General features: G+C 42.3%; 1 protein-coding gene across 4 annotated transcripts; it reads left to right on the forward strand.

The window, feature by feature from the left end:
• Window positions 1-5: 5 nt before the first annotated feature.
• Window positions 6-20,353, forward strand: LOC311109434 (uncharacterized protein). Of its 4 annotated transcripts, XM_084152327.1 has the most exons (18): window positions 27-99; window positions 291-512; window positions 793-864; window positions 1,017-1,247; window positions 3,505-3,642; window positions 3,882-4,118; window positions 4,325-4,429; window positions 4,824-5,075; window positions 5,272-5,361; window positions 8,553-8,777; window positions 16,533-16,647; window positions 16,735-16,758; window positions 17,048-17,091; window positions 17,187-17,426; window positions 17,636-17,761; window positions 19,445-19,693; window positions 19,783-19,887; window positions 20,062-20,353. In XM_084152327.1, exons 2-18 carry the CDS (start codon window positions 504-506, stop codon window positions 20,089-20,091), a joined length of 2,292 nt encoding a protein of 763 aa, XP_084008453.1. In that variant the 5' UTR covers window positions 27-99; window positions 291-503; the 3' UTR covers window positions 20,092-20,353. The 4 variants fall into 4 exon arrangements, with proteins under 4 accessions (XP_084008452.1, XP_084008455.1, XP_084008453.1 ...); XM_084152326.1 differs by having other exon boundaries at window positions 6-512; XM_084152329.1 differs by having other exon boundaries at window positions 6-512; window positions 1,026-1,247.
• Window positions 20,354-22,276: the final 1,923 nt, after the last annotated feature.

The raw sequence follows: 22,276 nt of genomic DNA on the forward strand, positions 1-22,276 counted from the left end.
CGCTCACATTTCCAGAGAAATGAAACCAACAGCTGAGCTGAAACAGTAGCAGTAGGTTACACTGAGTCTTAGTAGTAAAATCAAAGATATTAATCTCTGGTATGTATCGAATTCGCTGTAGTAACGTGGCTGAAACTATAGATATTTTGAATCAAAAAAAGTTAAGTTGTCTAATCTGTGTGGGTTTACTGGATCTGAGGAGTATTCCCTGTGGACATAGTTACTGTAAAGTCTATACTGGTAACTGGGATCAGGATGACCAAAATGATCCCTACCACATCTGCCTTCAGTGCAGACAGACCTACACCCCAAGACCTGCACTATACACAAACACCAAGATTGATGAAGTGGTGGAAAAATGTGAAAAGACTAGACTGCAAGCTGATGACACTGGATCTGGAAACCTAGTCATATACTCCAAGTCATATACTGAGGAAATACTGAGGAAACATACTGAGGAGATACTCAGCAAACATATGCTGAGAAATCAGTAACTGGTCAGCATGAACAAGGTATGGATAATAACTCTTTCCTGTCTGCAGTGACTTAACTACATGGAATAGATGTAGAAAGAAATGTCTCTTATTACAAAATCGTAGCCTACTTTGTACAATGTACTTTGGATGTCATGTGAGTTCAGTGAAGATTACACAGGCCCCACCCATCTACCAGAGCAGGCAGAGACACAGTTCTAGAACAATCCAAGATTCAGGAGGAGTGTATATCAAACAGAGAATAATGTTCTAATACCACAGTATTATTGCCTCAATACCACTACGTGTTTGCCAACAGAGAAAGAGTGGGAACAAACCACACAAACAAGAAGCCCAGTCACCAGCTCCCTCTTCCAGCGGAAAGGACATGGTAAGTTCTGGCAAGTGTGTATGTACACAGTCGGTACATGTGTGTTCAGTAAACCCTCCTGATTGAATATTGCTGGTGATATCATGCTCACCTCTTTTAACTTGAATGTCTATATGTCACTGCCTCACCTGCCCCCAACTTATAACTTTAAGGAGTTTCAGGATCCAGAGCCAGGGAAGACACAGGAACTGTATGCCCAAATGGATGACCTCCTGGATAGGGTGACTCAAAACAACTTCCAGCAATCAATGAAGACAATGACTGAGTTCACCATTAACACAGAGGCCAGACTGAGGTCCATCACTGACCTCATATATGACAGGGCCATAGCACACCCTGCCAGCTCTGTGGTCTACGCCAACATGTGCCACTACCTCATGGCGGTAAGTCTGTATCTGTACAATTCTCCATCTGTCTGTATTTTGTCTGTCTCTCACAGAGGTGATTGCTATTTCTTTGTCAAATGCCAATGACCAGACATGGAGAACAGTTGGAAATCTTACAGACTTTGCCATAGACAGTGTAAACCCTTTGCACTGTCACAGTTGGTTAAAGGCAGTGTTCCCCAACTGGTGGGCCTTATATTTATAATTCAATTGTATTCATAAAATCTGTTTTCATTGTTGGGCACCAGACTGTAAAAACACCAGGAAATCAGCTCCAAGTGATTCATTTTGGATATCTGTTCAAGTATTCCCACGCATAATAGATACAGTGGGGAGAACAAGTATTTGATACACTGCCGATTTTGCAGGTTTTCCTACTTACAAAGCATGTAGAGGTCTGTAATTTTTATCATAGGTACACTTCAACTGTGAGAGACGAAATCTAAAACAAAAATCCAGAAAATCACATTGTATGATTTTTAAGTAATTAATTTGCATGACATAAGTATTTGATACATCAGAAAAGCAGAACTTAATATTTGGTACAGAAACCTTTGTTTGCAATTACAGAGATCATACGTTTCCTGTAGGTCTTGACCAGGTTTGCACACACTGCAGCAGGGATTTTGGCCCACTCCTCCATACAGTCCTTCTCCAGATCCTTCAGGTTTCGGGGCTGTCGCTGGGTAATACGGACTCTCAGCTCCCTCCAAAGATTTTCTATTGGGTTCAGGTCTGGAGACTGGCTAGGCCACTCCAGCACCTTGAGATGCTTCTTACAGAGCCACTCCTTAGTTGCCCTGGCTGTGTGTTTCGGGTCGTTGTCATGCTGGAAGACCCAGCCACGACCCATCTTCAATGCTCTTACTGAGGGAAGGAGGTTGTTGGCCAAGATCTCGCGATACATGGCCCCATCCATCCTCCCCTCAATAAGGTGCAGTCGTCCTGTCCCCTTTGCAGAAAAGCATCCCCAAAGAATGATGTTTCCACCTCCATGCTTCACGGTTGGGATGGTGTTCTTGGGGTTGTACTCATCCTTCTTCTTCCTCCAAACACGGCGAGTGGAGTTTAGACCAAAAAGCTATATTTTTGTCTCATCAGACCACATGACCTTCTCCCATTCCTCCTCTGGATCATCCAGATGGTCATTGGCAAACTTCAGACGGGCCTGGACATGCGCTGGCTTGAGCAGGGGGACCTTACGTGCGCTGCAGGATTTTAATCCATGACATGGATTGTCCTGTTGTCCTGTAGCCCATCCCAGCCTTGTGCAGGTCTACAATTTTATCCCTGATGTCCTTACACAGCTATCTGGTCTTGGCCATTGTGGAGAGGTTGGAGTCTGTTTGATTGAGTGTGTGGACAGGTGTCTTTTATACAGGTAACGAGTTCAAACAGGTGCAGTTAATACAGGTAATGAGTGGAGAACAGGAGGGCTTCTTAAAGAAAAACTAACAGGTCTGTGAGAGCCGGAATTCTTACTGGTTGGTAGGTGATCAAATACTTATGTCATGCAATAAAATGCAAATTAATTACTTAAAAATCATACAATGTGATTTTCTGGATTTTTGTTTTAGATTCCGTCTCTCACAGTTGAAGTGTACCTATGATAAAAATTACAGACCTCTACATGCTTTGTAAGTAGGAAAACCTGCAAAATCGGCAGTGTATCAAATACTTGTTCTCCCTACTGTACATAAGATCATATAGAAATGTAAACAAGGTTTGAAATTAAAGTTTTAGTCAGGCTTCTTTCGGTCATTTTGCAGTGTACTAATTATTTGTAATTATGTTCCGGCCCCCCGACCATCCGCTCAAGAAAAAACATCAGCCCGCAGCTGAATCTAATTGATGATCCCTGGTCTAGGCGGTCGGGCATAGGCAAGGACTCAAAGGCACAGGAGCCAGGTGCAAACAAAGGGGCTTTTAGTAAAAAAAGGCTAATTAAATCCTGGCTCTTAGACTTTACATTTAGGGGGGGAAAGCATGACGTCCACAGGCCTAACCTATAGCGCAAACCGTAAAAGTCTCGGACATTCCGCTCTACCCAGCAGTGAGAGCTGCACACCTTTATGTCTTTAGGCAGTCAATTAGAGGGAAGCCACACCCTCGTAAAGGGAACAATGCTCTGGAGCTTGTTCCCCTAGACAACATTCCTCGTGCTGGCTAGGCTTGGCCCTGCTGCACTACACCCACCATTGAGTATTTACCCCTCCCCCCCCCCCCCCCACCCCCCCATATCTTACACCTGTAGCTCAAAGTACCCACAGCCGTAACAGGAGTGACACAAAATTTCCGCAAGCTGCTTCTGAACCGAGTCAAGACAGACTTTGAGAACATGGGGAGGGACAATCATGAAATCTTGCATAAGGAGATGGACACCATCACCAAGGTAGCACGTTCATCTCTTTAGACACAATGCCCATTACATTATAGAACAACACTTTGAGAAATTCTGATCTGATCTAAATTATATTCATTCCTCTGCATTTTACTGATTATTTAATGCATTGTTGATCATGTGCCCTAAACTTGCATGGTGTTCTTCCCCTGAATTGGTCATTGGAAAAAGTTTTCTTATCTAACTAGTCACAAATTGTATAGTTTAATTTGTTTACTGATTCCTTCCAGGAGGAGGACCGCCAGAAACTGAGGGAAGAGCTGGAGGAGGTCAAGGCCAAGGGGCGGAGGCAGTCTCTAGGCAACATCCAGTTCATGTGTGAGTTGTACAGGTTGAAGATGATTACGGAGGCCATCATGCACGATGCCATCGTAAAGCTGCTGAAAAACCACGACGAGGATTCAATGGAGTGTTTGTGCACCTTACTCTCCACCATCGGCAAGGAATTGGACTTTGAGGAGGCCAGGGTACAGCATTGTCTCTCTCTCTGTCCGTCCTCCCGTCTGTCTGTTTAATTTTTATTTTATTTGTTTTTTTTAATCCATGACATCAAAATCAGTGGCATTGCACGAGTACCTTTTTCTTATCCAAAATTATCTGATAGGTTAATCCAATAGATTCAAATCTATAAATCAGTCAAAAGCATTCACTTGGACTGTCTACACTTCCACAGCCCAGAATGGATCAGTACTACAACCAGATTGAGAAGATCTTGACGAATAGGACAACCTCCCCCAGAATCACAAGCATGCTGCAAGATGTGTTGGATCTCCGAAAGGTATGACCAGTTATTCTTATTACCTCTTTTAACATCCATATCTAACCTCTTCTACCTCTTAACATCCATATCTAACCTCTTCTACCTCTTCACATCCATATCTAACCTCTTCTACCTCTTAACATCCATATCTAACCTCTTCTACCTCTTAACATCCATATCTAACCTCTTCTACCTCTTAACATCCATATCTAACCTCTTCTACCTCTTAACATCCATATCTAACCTTTTGGTTGTCTCTTTTTTTGCTCTATGCTCTAAAGCCGTAGTATGTAGTTTATATGCGTCAATTGTATGAATTACTGTTCTGTAAATTCTATAATATTTATTTTATTTAATATTAGTGATGTCATGTTTTGTGTGTGGTGGGGGGGTGTATGCCTTTTCTCTCTAGACAGAAATAACCCAGCTTGCTGAAAAGATGGAGAAGACCAGACTGCAAGCTGACGATTACACTGGACCTGTAGACACTGAACCTTTTCTGCGTCCTCACTATAAGTCATCAGCCATGAAGAAACAGGAGCTGGTCAGCATATCTACACCACTACAGGAGAATGTATGTCCTCATCATGATGATAAACTGAAAGCTGAAGACCATGAGACAGACTCTGCAGGAGGGGCTGCAGCAGGGAGGGCTACCAAAAAGGTATTAATGGAATACCATTATAAGCTAAGGATAAGAGGTACATAGAAATGTTGCAGGCTTTACCCATCAGCTTGTGTAGACCAATACATATTTCAACCTGAATCAAGATCATGCTGATGTGTGTATCACAAAGGGATATGTTTTGATCCACTGTGTGATGCCAATTACAACTGTCTATGTTTGTCTACACAAAAAGGCGAGTGTGCCCTTAAAAACATGCCAGCAGATAATCCAGGAGAGAGAGGAGGAGCTACAGAAACTGAGACAGGAAGTGGAGTCTCTGAAGGTGAGACATCAGGGGTGTATTCATTAGTCGGATTCCATTGCAAAATGTTTAGTCTGCAACGAAAACAAGAGTTTCTATTGGACAAAATTCAGGACCGCCGGAAAACGTGTGACAAGACAGGATTTGCCGCAGCACTTTTCAATCAGGTGTGTCTTTTTAATTAGTTTAGTAAAACATACTGAAGCAAAGCGTTTCTTTCGATTTGCCTTGTGATTTGTCAACTCACGCACAATTTCTCTGTCCTCCACATCGGAGTGCTGCTGCAGGCTCTTTGCATGTCTTGACCAATCAGATTCACAGAAATCGCAGGTCGCGCAGACCGGGCACAACACAAAAAGCTCAAGGCGCGCTCTCCACTTTCCTCTGGTATTTATTTAGCAACCTGATAACACATCACTCCCGAAAGACACAAGCAAAAACTCTTACATAAGTGTGGCAGCCTATACACTTAAACATTAGCGATCTGACATGCTGTATTGTATGGAAACGAGACAATTTTTCAGTCTGATCAACTAAGCTACTAACAACAGCAGCTGCGTAGTCTAACCTATTATGTGCCCTGTCCCTCTGGCCAGGGTAAACAAATCAGTAAAGTTGTGTATTTATTGCCCATTTGTTTGTGAGAATGTGAATGGGATCAGATTTGGTTTATATTCAAACTTGCGCTGTCTACGCTACCTAGAATTATTCAATGCAAAATTATTAACTGTAATTAATCAATAAACACAATAGCTGACAGACTGAGTTCATTTTTAATTAGGCCTACAGTTGCATAGAGCAGGACTATATGATGCAAACATGTGTAAAGCAAGCTCAGCCCTGTGAGTTATATATGTTGCTTACTCTGTGTATAGGAAACCCCCCTAGTCCTTCTTTATAAAATATAAACTACAAGGTTGCTACAGTTTGACAGGGTTTTCATCCTCCCAAAGGCCAGGAGTTTTTCCAGAAGTTTTTTAAAACCATGTGTCCTGATTAGAAAAACTCTGGTCCCATCATAGCCCATATTAAACCTTTTTACAACAGATGAATCACGTCATACTGTATAAGGTCCGGCGTTTTACCTGGTTAGGTTACCAGATCAGGAAAAACTATGGTGCCACCTCTGGGACAAATCCATGTACAGTTCCAGTCAAATGTTTGGGCACACCTACTCATTCCAGGGATTTTCTTTATTTTTACTATTTTCTACATTGTAGAAAAATAGTGAAGACATCAAAACTATGAAATAACACATTTGGAATCATGTAGTAACCCAAAAAGTTTTAAACAAATAATAATATATTTGAGATTTGAGATTCTATAAAGTAGCCACCCTTTGCCTTGATGACAGCTTTGCACACTCTTGGCATTATCTCAACCAGCTTCATGAGGTAGTCACCTGGAATGCATTTCAATTAACAGGTGTGCCTTCTTAAAAGTTAATTTGTGGAATTTTTCTTTCCTTCTTAATGCGTTTGAGCCAATCAGTTGTGTTGTGACAAGGTAGGGGGGGTATACAGAAGACAGCCCTATTTGGTAAAAGACCAAGTCCATATTATGGCAAGAACAGCTTAAATAAGCAAAGAGAAACGACAGTCCATCATTACTTTAAGACATGAAGGTCAGTCAATCTGGAAAATTTCAAGAACTTTGAAAGTTTCTTCAAGTGCAGTCTCAAAAACCATCAAGCGCTATGATGAAACTGGCTCTCATGAGGACCGGCACAGGAAAGGAAGACCCAAAGTTACCTCTGCTGTAGAGGATAAGTTCATTAGAGTTAAATGCACCTCAGATTGGAGCCCAAATAAATGCTTCAGAGTTTAAGTAATAGACACATCTTAGCATCAACTGTTCAGAGGAGACTGTGTGAATCAGGCCTTCATGGTTGAATTACTGCAAAGAAACAACTACTAAAGGACACCAATAGGAAGAAGAGACTTGCTTGGGCCAAGAAACCAGTGGACATCTGTCCTTTGGTCTGATGAGTCCAAATTTAAGATTTGTGGTTCCAACCGTAGGTGAACGAATGATCTCCGCAAGTGTGTTTCCCACCGTGAAGCATGGAGGAGGAGGAGGTGTGATGGTGTGGGGTTGCTTTTTGTTGGTGACACTGTCAGTGATTTATTTAGAATTCAAGGCACACTTAACCAGCATGGCTACCACCGCATTCTGCAGCGATATGCCATCCCATCTGGTTTGGGCTTAGTGGGACTATCATTTCTTTTTCAACAGGACAATGACCCAAAACACACCTCCAGGCTGTGTAAGGGCTATTTGACCAAGGAGAGTAATGGAGTGCTGCATCAGATGACCTGGCCTCCACAATCACCCAATCTCAACCCAATTGAGATGGTTTGGGATGAGTTAGACCGCAGAGTGAAGGAAAAACAGCCAACAAGTGCTCAGCATATGTGGGAACTCCTTCAAGACTGTTGAAAAAGCATTCCACATGAAGCTGATTGAGAGAATGCCAAGAGTGTTCAAAGCTGTCATCAAGGCAAAGTGTGGCTACTTTGAAGAATGTCAAATATATAAAATATATTTTGATTTGTTTAACACTTTTTTTGGTTACTACTGGATTCCATATGTGTTATTTCATAGTTTTGATGTCTTCACTATTATTCTACAATGTAGAAAATAGTAAAAATAAAAACCCTTGAATGAGTAGGTGTGTCCAAACTTTTGACTGGTACTGTAGGTCTTTCCCTGTGTGGTTCCATTTTATTTGGTTCCTAGAGTAAACGGTTTCCATTGCAAAACATTTTGCAATGGAATCCGATTAATGAATACACACCAGTTGACTAATGAGCTGTTTTAGGCCTCATCTATGGGTGAATCTCTTTTTTTGTGGTTGCTTGATTCCTCTCTCCTCACCTCCTTCTCAAAATGTATTGGTGGAGAAGATCTGCGGTTCCTCCCCTCGGACCTTCTCCTCCAATGAGGAATCAAGCAAATACAATTTATATTAATCCCATGCTCCTTTATTCTCCACCGTTCTCCCAAAGTGTGCAGTTGCACACTCCCCGTCATGGATTTAACAATGATGGATTTAACTCCCTCTAGCCAATGCAGTTCATTTCTTATAATCATGACAGGGAGTGTGCAAGTCCATACTTTGGGAGAAGTGAGGCGTGACATAGCAGATGCTTACCTAACTTTCTGAGACAAACCCCTCGAAACGGATGACTCTCTCTCTTCTCTTCTGACAGTGTTTATCTCAGGCTACACTGGAGGACGGTGAGAGGTTCTTCACCAAATTGATTGAAACAAGGTGCTCAGAGGTGAGAGAGCGGATCCAAGCAAAAGAGAAGGAGATGGTGCGTGAGGCTGAGGGACTCATACAGACGCTTGAGCAGGAGCTTGATGAGCTGAAGAGGACTGAAACGGAGGGTAGGCAGCTTCCACACATAGAGGACTTCCCCCATTTCCTCCAGGTAAGATCAATGGCTCTCTAATAGTGTTACAAGTGTTCAGAAGACAGATTAAACACTGATATTAAGAAGTGAACATGTTTGAACCAAAAGCAATTACCTTTCTGTATTGGTAGTCATACATATCATTCTATACATAAGTATTCACCCCCTTGGATTATTTTGTAGTTTATTTTCATATATGTATATGGGTGATTCTACAGAAGTGGCGTAAATTACAGTCCCACCCCCAAAAAGCGATACAAAAATAAATAGAAATAAGTTAAGTCTTCAAACTTGGGACATTTATTTACATAATGATATGTTCTAATACAATTCAAGGCATTAACAAACATATATTGTTAAATGAATATTGTACAAAGTTATTATTTATACACCTATTTATACCGAGGTGGCTGTCCCAAACCCTGACTCCTAAACTTCAAGTTAGAAAATTAAGCAATTCATGTTTAGTTTTTTCACTATTATTTCAAAAGAACATCTTGCTTTGTTCTATTTTTTTTATATCTTTCTCTAAAAAATGCTGTCACCTTTTGATGTCACTACCGAAACACACATATTAAAAGACTGTAGAATGAATGTGCTTTAAGTCACACCCCTACAAATATCACCAGGTGATGGGATCACAATCCTCTCCAGCATGACCACATGGTGAGTTGTCTGTCTCCAAACATTGTGGAAAAAATGAGTGAGCAAGTTGGTAAATCTTCATGTATTTTTAAGAAGTGTCACTACCAAACATCCTAACATATCAAGAAATATGTATGGTTTTGGGACTAAAATATAAAGTATGTTTGCTGGGATCTGTCCAAATGAAAGATGGCCAGCCATATGTTGACTATGGGGATTCTTTAAAGGCCAAAATAAGTTGAAAGTGTTCAAAATGAAACAATTAACACTGTGTGTGTGTGTGTGAATTGTTTCATTATGGACACTTTTGACATATATATATATATATATATATATATATACATATATACATATATACATATATATATATATATACATATATATATATATACATACATATATACATATATACATATATATATATATATATACATACATATATATATATATATATATATATATATATATATATATATATATATATATATATATATATATATATATATATATATATATATATATATATATATATATATATATATATATATGTGTATATATATATATATATATGTGTATATATATATGTGTGTGTGTGCAAACTTCAGGAGAAAGTGTAAAGTATTGAGATTCATAGCCAGCAGGGGGGCTCCAACCCTCCAAGATCCCAAACATTGACATCTAATTGGCCAAAACATGGATGTCTATAATGTGCTATACTGTACTGTATTCTACAGTACTGTGCTCTACTTAAGTGATAATGCCCGAGAAGCTAGTGTTGGAGGACATATTGGCACGGGTGTTGTTAGTCGAGGGCCGGCAAACCGTGCAAATATATCCTCCGAACACCGGCTTCGAGGGGATTATCACTTTTATACAACGGGTTACCAACATATTCAAATAATGTATTCAAATAATGATTGACATGTTTTCATTAAAAACGTTATTTTGATAAATGTATTCATACTATTTAATCCTTCCACAAGATATAGTTCCGACACAAATCTAGGGTTGCTAGAGACATGACCCAGTTGTTCAGTCTTTTTGTTCCTTTGCCATACTGGCTGGCAACGTTCTTATCCCTTGCTTGCTAGCTAGCCAACTACGGCTAATTTACAGTCACGTCAAAAAGTTCAGCCAGAATAACAGCAAAGTAGCTGCATTTGCATTTGTTTAAGCTGTTTTCTAGTTACATTTATTTGGATACATCCATAACAATGACCTAATGGGGCGCGATTTCGCCTGGAATAGAAAATGAGCTCACTCGTCAGGACACTGTTGTTCAGAGGAGCTAGCCAACAACTCAGCTACAGTAACACAATCACTTCAAACTGAAGCTGGAAAGACTGCAAATTAGCTGCGTTTCGTTTTTACCTTTTTTCAATTGATATTTTTTTTGTATATATCCATAAAAATGATGCCAGCTGATTCATGATTTCGACCAGCTGAGAAACGCTGCCTGTCTGTCTGTCTCGTCCCGACTCCTGACACGTTCATTACTATGGGACAGCAGGAGATCGAATTGGAATATTGTTACAATGTTGCAAATGTCAGAGAGACAGACAGCAAGGTTTATACAAATCTCCACTGTTGAAAACTAAATGTTAGTCTAAAAGAAATGTGAGATAATGTCTAGATGCTTTTTATAGTGGAGATCAAGTTTATAAGTTGCCTGGCTGGCCTGATGAGACAGTGGATTGCGCAGTCAGATGGAACAGAGTAAATAGGCATTTTAACGTCATAGATTTAGCCCGTGGCAACTTGTGGAATAGACACTGGCTGGAATGCGGTTTTAACCAATCAGCATTCAGGATTAGACCCACCCGTTGTATAATGTACCCTAATCTACTGTACTATGCTCTACTATACTGTGCTATACTGTACTCAAGTTTAAAAGTTGACTTGAGTTTCTTACAATTGAAGAAAGGGCCCATGGACTCTTGATCTAGTGGTCTTAAGACCACTCAAGACCACAAATTCGGTCTTTAAAGAGCGACTGCCTCTAAAAAGAATCTTCGCGTTTTGAAAATGGCGTTTGTAGCATCGATATGAGCAGTACTGACTGGCTGAGTAGTAGTGCGGGTGGATTTCTTTCAAATTTCAACAGACATGCATCACATTTAGTAGCCTGGTATAACCAGCATGATAATAGCTATTTTCCAATTCAATTGATTTCTCTAAACTCTGAATAGAATAGGAATGGAGTTATAGGCCTACTCAGGCTGGTTAGGCATGTTATTGCAATAGGCCTACCATAGGCTATAGGCCTAAAAAGGACTGAAGACAGAATCAGATCATTTGGTTCCATTTCAACATATTTATTAGTGAAACCAAAGTGCTGTCACATCCATAAATTAAAATCACCAAATATACTAGTAAACGGCAAAACTTTTCAAATGTTAACATCAAAAGACTGTTGCACAGAAAAACATGGACAGTCAGGTGCAGCGTAAATTCAGAAAGTGGACTGCTGGATAGTGACATAATAAACTAAAGCACTGATCATTGGGAACAAGATCAGAATGACTACTTAGGAAAAGAAGGCTTGATCCAAAATAGGAAGCCTACAAAACCCCAAAATTCAAAATGTTAAACTCAAAAGGCCTGACCTGTCACGATCGTCGTAATGAGCGGACCAAGGCGCAGCGTGATATGCGTACATCTTTTAATGAGTACTTTAACACAATACAACAAAACGAAACGTGAAGTCCTCGGTCATAAACACAAACCTACACGGAACAAGATCCCACAAAAGACAAGTGCACAATAGGCTGCCTAAGTATTGTTCCCAATCAGAGACAACGAGCCACAGCTGTCTCTAATTGGGAACCACCCCGGCCAACATAGAAACACATAAACTAGAACAAGAACATAAAAACGAAACATAGAACCTAACACCCAGAAACTAACACATAGAAACTAACACCCTGGCTCAACATATAAAAGTCCCCAGAGCCAGTGACAGTACCCCCCCCCCCCAAAGGCGCAGACTGCGACCGCGCCAACTAAACCCAACAGGGGAGGGGCCGGGTGGGCATTCCGCCTCGGAGGCGGATCCGGCTCCGGGCGTGACCACCACCCTCTAACTAACCCCCCGTAGCGCCCCTGGTCTGGTCCCGCTGGCTGGAGCTGGACTGGACATCGGTGGAGCGGATTGCTTAGGCTCTGGTGTGGAGCAGCTGACCGGTACCTGACCAGGCACCGGTGAAACAGGCATGGGCTGTGCCGGACTGACGACGCGCACCACAGGCTTGGTGCGGGGAGCAGGAATGGGCCGGACCGCGCTGACGACGCGCACCACTGGCTTGGTGCGGGGAACAGGAACGGGCCGGACCGGGCTGGCGACGCGCACCACTGGCTTGGTGCGAGGGGCAGGAACAGGCCGGGCCGGGCTGGCGACGCGCACCACTAACTTAGTGCGGGGAGCAGGAACGGGTTAGGCCGTACTGGTAACACGCACCACTAACTTAGTGCGGGGAGCAGGAACGGGTTGGGCCGTACTGGGAACACGCACCACTAACTTAGTGCGGGGAGCAGGAACGGGTCGGGCCGGACTGGGAACACGCACCACTAACTTAGTGCAGGGAGCAGGAACGGGTTGGGCCGTACTGGGAACACGCACCACTAAATTAGTGCGGGGAGCAGGAACGGGCCTGACCGTACTGGGAACACACACCACTGGCCTTGTGCGGGAAGCAGGAATGGGTCGGGGCGTACTGGGAACACGCACCACTAACTTAGTGCGGGGATCAGGAACGGGCCGGACCGGACTGGTGACACACACCACTTGCTTGGTGCGAGGAGCGGGACTGGGTTTCCTCATAAACCTCCGCTCCCTCTGCTGCCTACTCAGTTCCTCTCGCCGTGCCTCTACACTCTCCTTCTCCCTCAACGCCTCCTGTAGCTCCTCCCTCTGACCATTTAACTCCTGCTCCCTCATGACCAATAGCCCCCGTAACCTGGTGGCCTCCTCTCCTATTCTGCAGATACGCCCTGTAGCTGCCTCCTGCTGCCCCGTCGTCCACGCCGTGTGCCCCCCCCAAAAAATGTCTTGGGGTTGCCTCTCGCCTGTCCGACGACGGCCCGGTTGGCGCCGCTTCTCCTCTCCTGCCTGGGCATCCTCCCTCATCGCCCTCCGGTAGCGGACGGCCTCCTCCTCTGTGATTTTCCCCCAACCGAGGAGGACATCTACCAGAGTCACCTCATGTTCCATACCCGGCGTTTGCTCCTGAACACGCTGCTTGGTCCTGTTTTGGTGGGATCTTCTGTCACGATATGCGTAATGAGCGGACCAAGGCGCAGCGTGATATGCGTACATCTTATATTTATTAACTAGTACACACGAACAAAACAACAAAACGATACGTGAAGTCCAAGGTTAAACACCAAAAAACAAACCTAACACGGAACAAGATCCCACCAAAGACAAGTGCACAATAGGCTGCCTAAGTATGGTTCCCAATCAGAGACAACGAGCCACAGCTGTCTCTAATTGGGAACCACCCCGGCCAACATAGAAACACATAAACTAGAACAAGAACATAAAAACGAAACATAGAACCTAACACCCAGAAACTAACACATAGAAACTAACACCCTGGCTCAACATATAAAAGTCCCCAGAGCCAGGGCGTGACATGACCGGATTAACACGACATCATATCCCATATCCCAGAGTGCTCGACACAATTAAAAATGATTAGGCTATACAATTTAACGCAATCCCGACCATAAAGACAATAGCCTATTGCAGGGAAAAGCTTAACTATTATGCCATGCCCGTTGAATAACCAAAAAATAGGCCACCTAATTAAATGTTCTCCATAGTCAAAAAAATTATAAAACAATCGGGACAAATAAACATTAACGTTTTTAATTTAATGATTGATAATTATTTAGATTGTCTTTTCACAGCAAAAACCAAGCCATGAGGTCGAAGGAATTGTCCTTAGAGATCCGAGACAGGATTGTGTCGAGGCACAGATCTGGGGAATGGTACCCAAACATTTCTGCAGCATTGAAGGTCCCCGGGAACACAGTGCCCTCCATCATTCTTAAATGGAAGAAGTTTGGAACCACCAAGACTCTTCCTAGAGCTGGCCGCCTGGCCAAGCTGAGCAATCGGGGGAGAAGGGCCTTGGTCAGGGAGGTGACCAAGAACCCGATGGTCACTCTGACAGAGCTCCAGAGTAGAGATGAGAGAATCTTCCAGAAGGACAACCATCTCTGCAGCTCTCCACCAATCAGGCCTTTATGGTAGAGTGGCCAGACGGAAGCCACTCCTCAGTAAAAGGCACATGACAGCCCGCTTGGAGTTTGCCAAAAGGCACCTAAAGACTCTCAGACCATGAGAAACAAGATTATCTGGTCTGATGAAACCAAGATTGAAATCTTTGGCCTGAATGCCAAGCGTCACATCTTGCGGAAACCTGGCACCATCCCTACAGTGAAGCATGGTGGTGGCAGCATCATGCTGTGGGGATATTTTTCAGCGGCAGGGACTGGGAGACTAGTCTGGATCGAAGGGAAATATGAACGGAGCAAAGTACAGAGAGATCCTTGATGAAACCTGACAACCTGACAACGCAAGAGTGGCTTCGGTACAAGTCTCTGAGTGGCCCAGCCAGAGCCCGGACTTGAAGCCGATCGAACATTTCTGGAAAGACCTGAAAATAGCTGTGCAGCGACACTCCCCATCCAACCTGACAGAGCTTGAGAGGATCTGCAGAGAAGAATGGGAGAAACTCCCCAATACAGGTGTGCCAAGCTTGTAGCGTCATACACAAGAAGACTCAAGGCTGTAATCACTGCCAAAGGTGCTTCAATAAAGTACTGAGTAAAGGGTCTGAATACTTACGTAAATGTTATATTTCATATATGTATTTTGAATAAATTTGCAAACATTTCTAAACCTGTTTTTGCTTTGATATTATGAGGTATTGTGTTTAGATTGAGCGGGGGGATAAAAAACGATTTAATACATTTTAAAAGAAGGCTGTAATGTAACAAAGTGGAAAAAGTGAAGGTGTCTGATTTTATTTTCCAAATGCACTGTATATCTGCTTGAAAATCTATGGCAAGACTTGAAAATGGCTGTCCAGCACTGATCAACAACTAACTTTACAGAGCTTGAAGAATTGTCAAAGGAATACCCTGTGGAAGTGACACGTCATTTTCCAGGAAGTAGATTTGTAGTTTTTGAACTTTTATGGCTTTTTTATGGTTTTCAATGGGGAAAATACTTAGCACAATGGTCTTATGCGCAAAAACTTAATAAAAGGCATCTGGCAGAAATAAATTCATCCACAAACACATTCCTAATTTTGAGTTGCACCCACTTTTTCCCTCAGTTCTTGACACAAACCGGTGCGCCTGGCACCTACTACCGTACCCCATTCAAAGGCACTTAAATGTTTTGTCTTGCCCATTCACCCTCTGAATGGCACACCTACACAATCCATGTCTCAATTGTCTCGAGGCTTAAAAATCCTTCTTCAACCTGTCTCCTCCCCTTCATCTACACTGATTGATAGGGATTTAACAGGTAACATTAATAAGCTTTAACCTGGAATCACCTGGTCAGTCCATGTCATGGAAAGAACAGGTGCTCCTAATGTTTTGTACACTCAGTGTATATCTTAAATCACTACTTTTTCGTGAATTGATATGATGATGATGATGTAATCGTCAAGCCCATTCAAAAGATTAGGGGACAGCACCCTTCCGATTAGGGGACAGCACCCTTATGACGTAGGACGACGTCACTTGCACATCTTATAATGAGAAAATATTGCACAATCGAGCTGTGCAAAGCTCTTAGAGAATTACCAAGAAAGACTCCCAGCTGTAACTGCTACCAAAGTGTGTGTGGGGGGGTGTTTGTTGTTGAAATGTTTAGAATTGTTCTTCTACTATGGAACGTCATTTACAAAGTGACAATTTATATCAATTTTACCCCCACTTTGAATCACAAATGGTGAATACTTATGATGGGCACTTTGGTGTCACTATAACTATTTATATGGACACCTGTTGGTTTGTCTTTTACCATTTCGTCAGTGTATTTACTGTCTTTCGGAATTGGATTTGTACGGTTTTTGATTTCCTGAATGTTTATTTTTCTGTCTGTAGAAATTGCCCAGCATCACAGAGGCTTTTGGAGAAGTGAAGAGGATGTATGCCACTAAAATGCAAAAGCTATTTGAGAATACCTCCAAGAGACAATTTAAGACGTTTTATGCAATAGGTACTCATTAAGGATTATAGCCGGACTATTTGTTTTAGCATATGCCAGATTCCTTCAGACATTTATTTTAGTAATTCTTTTTTACAGTTGAAGACATGCTGGAACCATACAGTAAGCATTACCATTACAGCACAATTGGCCCGAGGTAAAGTATCTCAGTGGTTGTCGCCCGCCACTTTTTGGGGTCAACAGCTGTGGAATGGAGCTGGAGAAATGTAACCACTCTCAAACTCTTAGCCGGAGCTATGGATGACGAGGACTGACCATCCATGATCAATATTATAGTTTTTAAACATTTTTTGAAGCTATGTGTTTATTATGACATTATTTATTCTCTCTCTCTCTGTTTCTCTCTCTTTCTTTCTTTCTCTCTTTCTCTGTTTCTCTCTCTCTCTCTCAGCCATCACTTCTCTTGACAGACAGGCAGTGGAAGAAAAGGACTTGGTAAGATCTGTATGTATACGTGTGTTTAGTAATAATCTCCTGGTTGTATGTTGTTGGCTTACTTCCTCACCTGCCCCCTAACTTATGACTTGAAGGAGGACGTTGTGGACCTAGATACAGTGAAGACCGAGGAAATGTATGCACAAATGGATGACATCCTGGACAGGCTGACTCCTAAGAACTACCATCAGTCGATGAAGGTAGTGAGTGCATTCACCATTGACACAGAGGACAAACTCAAGGGCTTTATTGACCGTATATATGAGAAGGCCATCGAATACCCTACCTACGCTGACGTCTATGCCAAGGTGTGCCATCATCACCAACTCATGGGGGTAAGTCTACATGTTAAAGTTTGTCTATTTCTCACCATCTCAATCCCAGAGGTAATCCCATATTTTTGTAAAAAATGACAATTCTCATAATTTTTTTGTATTTTCTTTTTCTTGTCGCTCTCGCTCTCTCGCTTGTTCTCTCTATGACCCAATAACTACAACCCATCAACCTCCAATGAGTTTTTCCTCCCACATATCCTGCCTTTCAGCTTAAAGTACCCGGCGTAACAGTAAATTTCCGCAAGCTGCTGCTGAACCGATGCCAGAAGGGCTTTGAGAAAAAGAATAGTAATGTCTTAAAGGAAAAGCAGAGGGAACTGGACGCCATCACTGAGGTAGACCAACACAGACCAACATTTTATCTCTGAGATGTTAAAATTACTTGAACTTGATCTATACTGAACAAAAATATATATGCAGCATGCAACAATTTCAAAGATTTTACTGAGTTACAGTTCATATAAGGAATTCAGTCAATTGAAATAAATAAATTAAGCCCAAATCTATGGATTCCACATGACTGGGAATACTATACCTTACTGGTCACAGATACCTTTAAAAAAAAAGTATGGGCATGGATCAGAAAACCAGTCAGTATCTGGTGTGACCACCATTTGCCTCATGCAGCGCGACACATCTCCTTCGCATAGAGTTGATCAGGCTGTTGATTGTGGCCTGTGGAAGGTTGTCCCACTCCTCTTCAATGGCTCTGCGAAGTTGCTGGATAGTCGCGTGAACAGGAACATGCTGTCGTACACGTCGATGCAGAGCATCCCAAACATGCTCAGTGGGTGACATGTCTGAGTATGCAGGCCATGGAAGAACTGGGACATTTTCAGCTTCCAGGAATTGTGTACAGATCCTTGCGACATGTGGGTGTGCATTATCATGCTGAAACATGAGGTGATGGCGGTGGATGAATGGCACGACAATGGTCCTCAGGATCTCGTCAAGGTATCTCTTTGCATTCAAATTGCCATCAATAAAATGCAATTGTGTTCTTTGTCCTTAGCTTATGCCTGCTCATACCATAACCCCACCGCCACCATGGGGCACTCTGTTCACAGCGTGACATCAGCAAACCTCTCACCCACACAACGCCATACACGTGGTTTGCGGTTGTGAGGCCAGTGGGACATACTGCCAAATTCTTTCAAACGATGGCTTATGGTGGAGAAATTAACATTACATTTTCTGGCAACAGCTCTGGTGGACATTCCTGCAGTCAGCATGCCAATTGTACACTCCCTCAACTTGAGACATCTGTGGCATTGTGTTATTCTGTGGCATTGTGACATTTTAGAGTGTCCTTTTATTGTCCCCAGCACAAGGTGCACCTATGTGATGATCATGCTGTTTAATCAGCTTCTTGATATTCCAAGCCGTTCAGGTGGATGGATTATTTTTAACAGGGATGTAAACAAATTTGTGCACAACATTTGACATAAGCTTTTTGTGCATATAGAACATTTCTGGGATCTTTTATTTCAGCTCATGAAATATGGGACCAAAACTTTACATGTTGCATTTTATATTTTTGTTCAGTATACATTACATGAACATAATTTATCCTCATGATGCCTTATGCTTTCTAAACAATTGTAATTGATTAAAGGGATAGTTTGGGGAAGTAGGGCTTCATTGCCAAAATCCCAGAGTCAGATGAACTTGTGGATACCATTTCTATGTCTCTGTGTTCAGTTTGAAGGAAGTTGCTAAGTAGCTAGTTAGAATTGGCTTGTGAAACTACCTCTAACTTCCTTCATACTGGATGCAGAGACATACAAATGGTATCCACAAGCTCATCTGAATCTGGGGAAGTAGATAGGGGGCTTCATGACCACAATCCTGAACTGTCCCTTTTGGTTGCACAGCTGTTAACTTTACATTGAGGTATTTATTCCCTTCAACTGATTATTGTAACGCTTGTAACAACTCACTAACTTGTACCTTGTTTAGTCCGATGCAATTTTGATTAGTTCAAGGCAGGCTCACCAAATGTCCCTGATTCCTTCCAGAAGAAGGACCGACAGCAACTGAGGGAGGAGCTGGAGGAGGCCAAGGGGCAGCGGGAGTTGTTAGGCAACATCAAGTTCATGTGCGAGTTGTTCAAGTTAAAGATGATTACGGAGGCCATCATGCACAACTGCATTGTAAAGCTACTAAAGAATGGTGATGATGGCTCACTGGAAGGTCTGTGCACATTACTCTTCACCATCGGCAAGGACTTAGAGGAGGACTTAGAGGAGGATTCTCAGGAGGCCGAGGTGCAACTACATGTCGTCTGTCTCTGTCTATCTGTTTGTCTTTCTGATTTATCAATGTGATCACTAATAGCCAGTCTATACTTCCACAGACCAGAATGGATCAGTACTACAGGCAGATTGGGGTGATCGTTAAGAGAAAGAGGACATCCCCCAGAATCCACTACATGCTGTGTGATGCGGTGGACCTCAGAGGGGTATGACACATATTAATGTCAATTGACCTTCAACTGCTGTTTTTGGTTGTCTCTTTGTGTCTCTGTCTGTCTCAGATATCCTTTAATCTTATAGGACTGATATTAGATTGTTTATATTATATTGTCATTTTTGTTAATGTCTGATGTAATGTTTTACACTCTTTCTCTCTCTAGCTCAATTTGGAGAAAAAGAGAGACAATTGAAGCCAAGAACCAGATGTTTTCTATGATGTTATATGATGTTCAATGATGTCCCGTGTAGAGCATTGCGCTTGCAACGCCAGGGTTGTGGGTTCGATTCCCAAGGGGGACCAGTATAAAAATGTATGGAGTCAATACTGTAAGTCGCTCTGGATAAGAGCGTCTTCTAAATTACTTAATTGTCTAATTTGATCGGCGTGTGTGTTTTAACATTTACAATTATATTGATGGTTCATAATAAATCCTGTTGTTTTTTTCCCCCTGCAAATTTCTGTCCACTTTATTTGTTTAATAATATGTAAATATAGTGAGAGACTGGAGTTGAGTTGATGTGATGTGATTGAAGGAGTGGTGTGGGAAACCCCACCGTAACTCACACAAATATCGACTGCTGATACCATCCACTGGCCACTAAGTGACACTGCACCCACAAACTATGGTAAGGGGCCTTCCCCAGAGTCCTTCCTTGTGTGTTGAGACTGTTGTAATGACAGAACAAGGAGTCATGCAGGGCTGCCATCCGTCTGTGTTTAGCTGGAAAAGGCTTGGTTTATTCACCTTAGCCCAGCTGTATGAGTTGGGAAAGGGCTGTGTCTTTCTTGGGAGACCAGCCCCTCAGGCTTAATAGTGGGCCCGGGAGGAGGGTGGATGTCCACAGTGCACAAACCCAGGACACTGCTACTGTCCAGGGAGAGAAATGGACACCACTCATACAGACATCCAGATGTTGTGGAGCTAACTCTGTTCATCATCAGATCAATGTTTGTGTCCCTCCATATGCAGTAGTAAGCACTAATTGGTCTTTGTTTTTTTTACTGTAAATGTTTATCGAATGTGTAGTTTCACATGACTACTGATTTATTGCCCATGTTATTGTTTCCTGTTGACTTATTCTAATCTGAGATTTGGTGTTGTGTTGGTGAGTTTGAACTGTACTTCATCAGCGATAAGAAAAGGGATAATGATGATTGGCTACTAACAAATGTGTAGGCCAATGATGATTGGCATATGCGTAAGTCATGAGCAAAGTAGAGTGTCTTAATCTGAGTGTGTGTGTGCTTGACAGACTGTCAATCTGCTGTAAACAACTGCAAGACCGCCACCTTCATTTCTCTACCATAAGCCGCCTCCAACGTCGTTTTAGAGAATTTGCCAGTACGTCCACCCGGCCTCACAACCGCAGACCACATGTATACACAAGACTTTGAGATCTGAATTATTGATCTGAAATGTCAACAGTGAAGAGGCGACTCCGGAATGTTGACCTTCTAGGCAGAGTCGCAAAGAAAAAGCCAATAAAAAGAAAAGATTAAGATGGGCAGTCTGAGATATGGCTTTTTCTTTGCAACTCTGCCTAGAAGGTCAGCATCCCGGAGTCGCCTCTTCACTGTTGAGACTGGTGTTTTGCGGGTACTATTTAATGGAGGCGCCTGTTTCTCAAACTAGACACTAATGTATTTGTTCTCTTGCGCAGTTGTGCACTGGGGCCTCCCACTCCTCTTTCTATTCTGGTTAGAGCCAGTTTGCGCTGTTCTGTGAAGGGAGTAGTACACAGCGTTGTACGAGATCTTCAGTTTCTTGGCAATTTCTCGCATGGAATAGCCTTCATTTCTCAGAACAAGAGTAGACTGATGAGTTTCAGAAGAAAGTTATTTGTTTCTGGCCATTTTGAGCCTGTAATCGAACCAACAATTGCTGATGCTCCAGATACTCAACTAGGCCAGTTTTATTGCTTCTTTAATCAGCACAACAGTTTTCAGCTGTGCTAACATAATTGCAAAAGGGTTTTCTAATGATCAATTAGCCTTTTAAAATGATAAACTTGGATTAGCAAACACAACGTGTCATTGGAACACAGGACTGATGGTTGCTGATAATGGGCCTCTGTACGCCTTTGTATATATTCCATAAAAAATCAGCCGTTTCCAGCTACAATAGCCATTTACAACATTAACAATGTCTACACTGTATTTCTGATCGATTTGATATTATTTTAATGGCACATTTTTTTTGCTTTTCTTTAGAAAACAAGGTAATTTCTAAGTGACCCCAAACTTTTGAACGGTAGTGTACACTCACTCACTCTACACTCTTACACATTCACATACACTACATACCCACGCACACATAACACAAACATACACGCATACTGACACAACACAAACACTTTTGCACTCATCGTATGTTG

The sequence above is a fragment of the Coregonus lavaretus genome (genome assembly GCF_964263955.1).
Source record: "Coregonus lavaretus genome assembly, chromosome: 34".
NCBI lineage: Eukaryota > Metazoa > Chordata > Actinopteri > Salmoniformes > Salmonidae > Coregonus > Coregonus lavaretus.